This window comes from Centrocercus urophasianus, unplaced genomic scaffold, assembly GCF_019232065.1.
Source record: "Centrocercus urophasianus isolate 14NV4802_14NV808 unplaced genomic scaffold, USGS_Curo_1.0 seq_48, whole genome shotgun sequence".
Classification (NCBI taxonomy): Eukaryota; Metazoa; Chordata; class Aves; order Galliformes; family Phasianidae; genus Centrocercus; species Centrocercus urophasianus.
Window position 1 is genome coordinate 1195409 of NW_024885066.1, and position 4092 is coordinate 1199500.

At 54.8% G+C, this 4092-nt stretch overlaps 1 protein-coding gene across 1 annotated transcript; it reads left to right on the forward strand.

The window, feature by feature from the left end:
• Window positions 1-1271: 1271 nt before the first annotated feature.
• LOC122168942 (cbp/p300-interacting transactivator 3) lies at window positions 1272-3487 on the forward strand. The gene is made up of 2 exons (XM_042834629.1): window positions 1272-1332; window positions 1593-3487. Exon 2 carries the CDS (start codon window positions 1604-1606, stop codon window positions 2222-2224), a length of 621 nt encoding a protein of 206 aa, XP_042690563.1. The 5' UTR covers window positions 1272-1332; window positions 1593-1603; the 3' UTR covers window positions 2225-3487.
• The last annotated feature ends 605 nt before the right edge of the window (window positions 3488-4092 follow it).

Here is a 4092-nt window from a genome sequence, read left to right on the forward strand (position 1 = left end):
CTTCCAAGTGGGTAACCATGCAGCACTAATGCCTTCAGAAAGAAATCTCTTGGTTCCATCAGAACAACAACAACAAAAAATAAAAAATAAAAATGAAGGGGAAAAATCACCACTGTGCTTTCGTGCACCATGGGGAAGAATCAGGTCCTGCAGGGAGCAAGTGTTGCTGAGGTCTCTGTCCACAATAACATTACCTGGCTAGAGCCCTGCAGAGAAGCAGGTGGGTTGCACTGGGACACAGTGAGCAAAACTGCATGCACAGAGTAAAGACGCTGCTGCAGGAAGAGTTATACCAGCAAATCTCTGCTTGGAACGGCTACCAGCTGTGCTGAGACAACGTCAGTTCATCCCTGCTGGGAGGGCACTGCTGGCAGAGGAATGAAGGCATTCACCTGGTGCCATTGTGGGAGCAGCCTCATTCATGTTGCTGGTGAGCATTCTCTGTGCAGGAGCATCTCATTGCTGCCCATGCTGCAAGAACTGCAGGCAAGCAAAGGCCCTTCTTGAGGTGGACCCTGCTCATAGGGAAGGGGCTGTAGCACTCTGGCAGCACTCAACAAACTGCTGCATGCATGTCCTTCAGTATGAGCAAGAAATCCAACACGGCCACCACAGTGTGATGGGGTGCAAAGGCTTTGTCAGGGCAACAGCGGAGAAGAGGAAGACAAAGGTGGTTGACTCCCCCAGAGAGCTGATGTGACGCTGTCTGCAGTATCAGGGGTGAATGATATCCCTGCTCAGGAGGCAGGAGGGGGCCATACCAAATAATGTAAGAGAACATCATGCATGGAAGTGCAGTTCCAAATTAGTGCTTCACATGAAGGCACCACCATTCCCCACTTGCATGGACTAGGAAACAGCCTGTCAGCAGTTCCCCAGCATCGCCGGCCCACCCTTACAAGAGCCCCCAAGTCCCAGGAGAGTCGGTACGACACAGCGTGCTGCAGGGCTGTTTTACCCCCCAAGCCTGCCCAAGGAGTCAGCGCCTCGGATCGGGGAAGGGAACCTGGTGGGCACACGCCAACTTCATCGCGCTCCGTGCTGGAGGGATCCGGCCCTCCTCACACCGTAACAGTGACAACGGAGAGCCCCATCTGCCGCCGTGCTGCTGCGCCGTGCCGGGACGGAGCCGCCAAGCCGGTCATTGGGCCGGGCGCTGTGCTGTCGGGGGCCGGGCGGCACCGGGCCGCGCCTCCAATGGGTGTTGGGGGCCGGGCTGCGCGTCCCGCCCTGCCCGCTCCTCTATAACTACCGGGAGCTGCGCGCCCCGCACAGAGCTGAGCTGAGCGGTGTCGTGGTGTTGGTGTTCGGAGCTGCTGGAGCCCCGGATCGGTGCGTACCGCGCGGGCACAGCCGGGCTCCCCGCCGCGATCCCGGGGCGGTGCGGAGGGGCGCCGCGGTTCGAGTCGCGCTGGGCTGCACCGGCCGGCGGCGGGCGGGCGGGCTGGAGCTCGGCTCCGCGGGAGGCTGCAGCGCTGCGCCTTTCACCGGGGCGAAGTTGCGGGGCGCTCTTCGGTAGAAGCCGCCTCGGACGGGAGCGGGAAGCGGGGCTGGTCCGGGAGCCTTTCCCTGAGCCGCGTGTCGCCTTGCAGGGGCCGGAGCTATGGCTGAACATATGATGATGTCCATGAGCCACGGTGGCACCGGGCTGCAGAGCTACCGGATGGGTGTGAGTGGGCTGCAGGGACCGCCGCAGCATGGGCAGCACGTGCTGAGGACGCTACCTGCGGCGGGTCAGATGATGCCGTACGGAGGGGCCGGAATGGATGGTGCGATGAGGCCCAGACCCAACCTCAGCGGGCAGATGAGCCACCACCAGATGCAGAACGCGATGATGTTCAACGGCCCAAGTCAGCAGCAGCAGCAGCAGTACATGGGGCCGGTGGGCACCCAGCAGCTCATGGCTAGTATGCACCTACAAAAACTCAACACCCAGTACCAGGGTCACCCGCTGGGCATGAGCAGCGGGCCCATGGGAGCTGGTGCTCAGCAGTACAGAGTGGGGCCCAGCCAGCACCCGGGCATGCAGCACATGCCCTCCCCGGCTCTGACCTTGAACGTTATGGACACTGATCTCATAGATGAGGAGGTTTTGACGTCCCTTGTCCTGGAACTGGGGTTGGACCGGATTCAGGAGCTGCCAGAGCTGTTCTTGGGACAGAACGAGTTCGACTTCATTTCAGACTTTGTTAGCAAACAGCAACCCAGTGCCATCAGCTGTTGAGGGGCTTTGAGCTCCTCCTTGTGTCGTAGTGGTTTTGAGTTTGTTTCTAACTTCCTTCTCCACCTGCCATCCTCCTCCCTTCCCCTGCCTTCCCTGTCCTGGATTCCTAACCTCCCTAAAGAGACAATCATCGGACACTGGCTTGCAATGGATTGCTTTTCTCTTCTGTGTGGTTTTTCATTTGGGAGTTCATGGGGTGGGAACCACGCGTACCCCAAACAGAGCAGATCAAGAGCTCTTGCTGTAGAGCTGCCTCTAAATGGCATTAACAGGATTTCTGGCTTAAATGGAAGTAATGGACTTACGACTTTCCACAACCAGGCTTTGAGCACAGGGAGCCACGGGCAGCTGGCAGCCCTGCTGGGAGCTGGATTTGCTCAAGGATTCTGCGGTGCCAGCAAAGTTAAAGGATCCCCAGAGAGAGGATTGTCTCCCCGCTGCATGGTTTGAACCAGTTTGCCCTTGCAAACATGGGTGGGGTTAGATTATTTCTTGGGACTTTTTGCTGTGACAGTGAATAGGTTTTCAGCCTTGTCTGTTCAGCTCAGAAAGGGGCTCTTCCCCTCCAGCAGGCTTTTTTATTTTTTTTTCCTCCTGAACTGACTGAGCAAAATAAACTATGCCTTGGGGAAGGGTGTGCATAGGTGCCTAAATGTTCATCCCTGTGGAACTATGGGTCTCCAACATGTACAATTAGCAATCGACTGTAAAATTTACTCACTGTTTAGAGGCTAATTCAGGCACGAGGCTTAAAGCTGCAGTCTAGCTCCACTTTTTTCCACCTCTGAAACCAAATAAAGACCGTGCAACTGTATATTCCAGAGCTAATCTTATTTATTTTTCCTATGATTATTTATTTGCGAAGGGCTCCTTTTGTTATTTGGCTTTGGGACTGCTGGGAAGGATGCATGGAGAGTACTGCAGCTTTAAGATGCTGGCTTCAGGAAAAAGAAAGCCCGGGATAGTTTTCAAGCTGCGTTTCAGATGATCGCTGCAACCCAAGGCCTTTGTGCTGAGCACACAGGGCTGTGTAAATCTAACACCCTCGGAAAGCGATAAAGATGACTCGATTCCCAATTCCCTTCCTCAGGGAAGGTTAAATGTAAAAGCTGGTGGGGTTTTGTTTCCTCCGCTTTCTCGTTTCCAGGCACTGTGGAAAGCTGCTGGTATCTCCTAGTTGCTGCTGCCCTCTGCTGCTGACAGCTCCTGACAACGACCAAGAGAGAATGTACAGCTGAATTTGCAAATAAAAACTGAAACGTCTGCGGTGTGCGTTTGTGTAGTGCTGTCTCTGGCATGGGTGCAGTGCGGAGCACTGGGAAGAAGTGGGTTTTTTTGCTGCTGTTGGTGAGTCCCATCACCACCAACCTGACGCCTAGATTGTAAGGATTGTGTTTAGAGCTTAAGGCTTGGAATAAGTCAATCCTGGTGGATTGGGAATGTGATCCATCATCGATCCTCATAGCGTGGCTGGGAAGGTGAGGTGCTCTCTGTGTTGAGGTTGATGTCTTACGGATGGTGGCTGCTGCTGCCTGATGTGTGGGGGCTCCTTACTCTTCTTGCAGACCCATCAGCTGAGTTACAGCTGCACTGAGACCTCTGCTGCTTTTTATGCTGTAAAGGTCCTAAACATCAAGATGGCCTTTGGGATTTCCTTTCTCAGAGCTGAGATTTTTCTTTCTGTATGGTTACTAACAAGTCCTCTTGCACTGCAGCAGTGGAGCTGTGGGTGCTGCTATTCAAGTGGCTGAATAACTTTGGCCAGGCTTTGGATCACCTGTTGGTGTCACCTGGCCTTGTTCCTTGTGCAGCTTTAGAGCAAGTGTGCAAGTCCTGTCCTTGCAGAAGGCCTTTGGTGATTGTGCCTT

Coding starts and splice junctions, on each gene's coding strand:
- LOC122168942 (XM_042834629.1), top strand. CDS start 1,604: ATGGCTGAACATATGATGATGTCCATGAGCCACGGTGGCACCGGGCTG.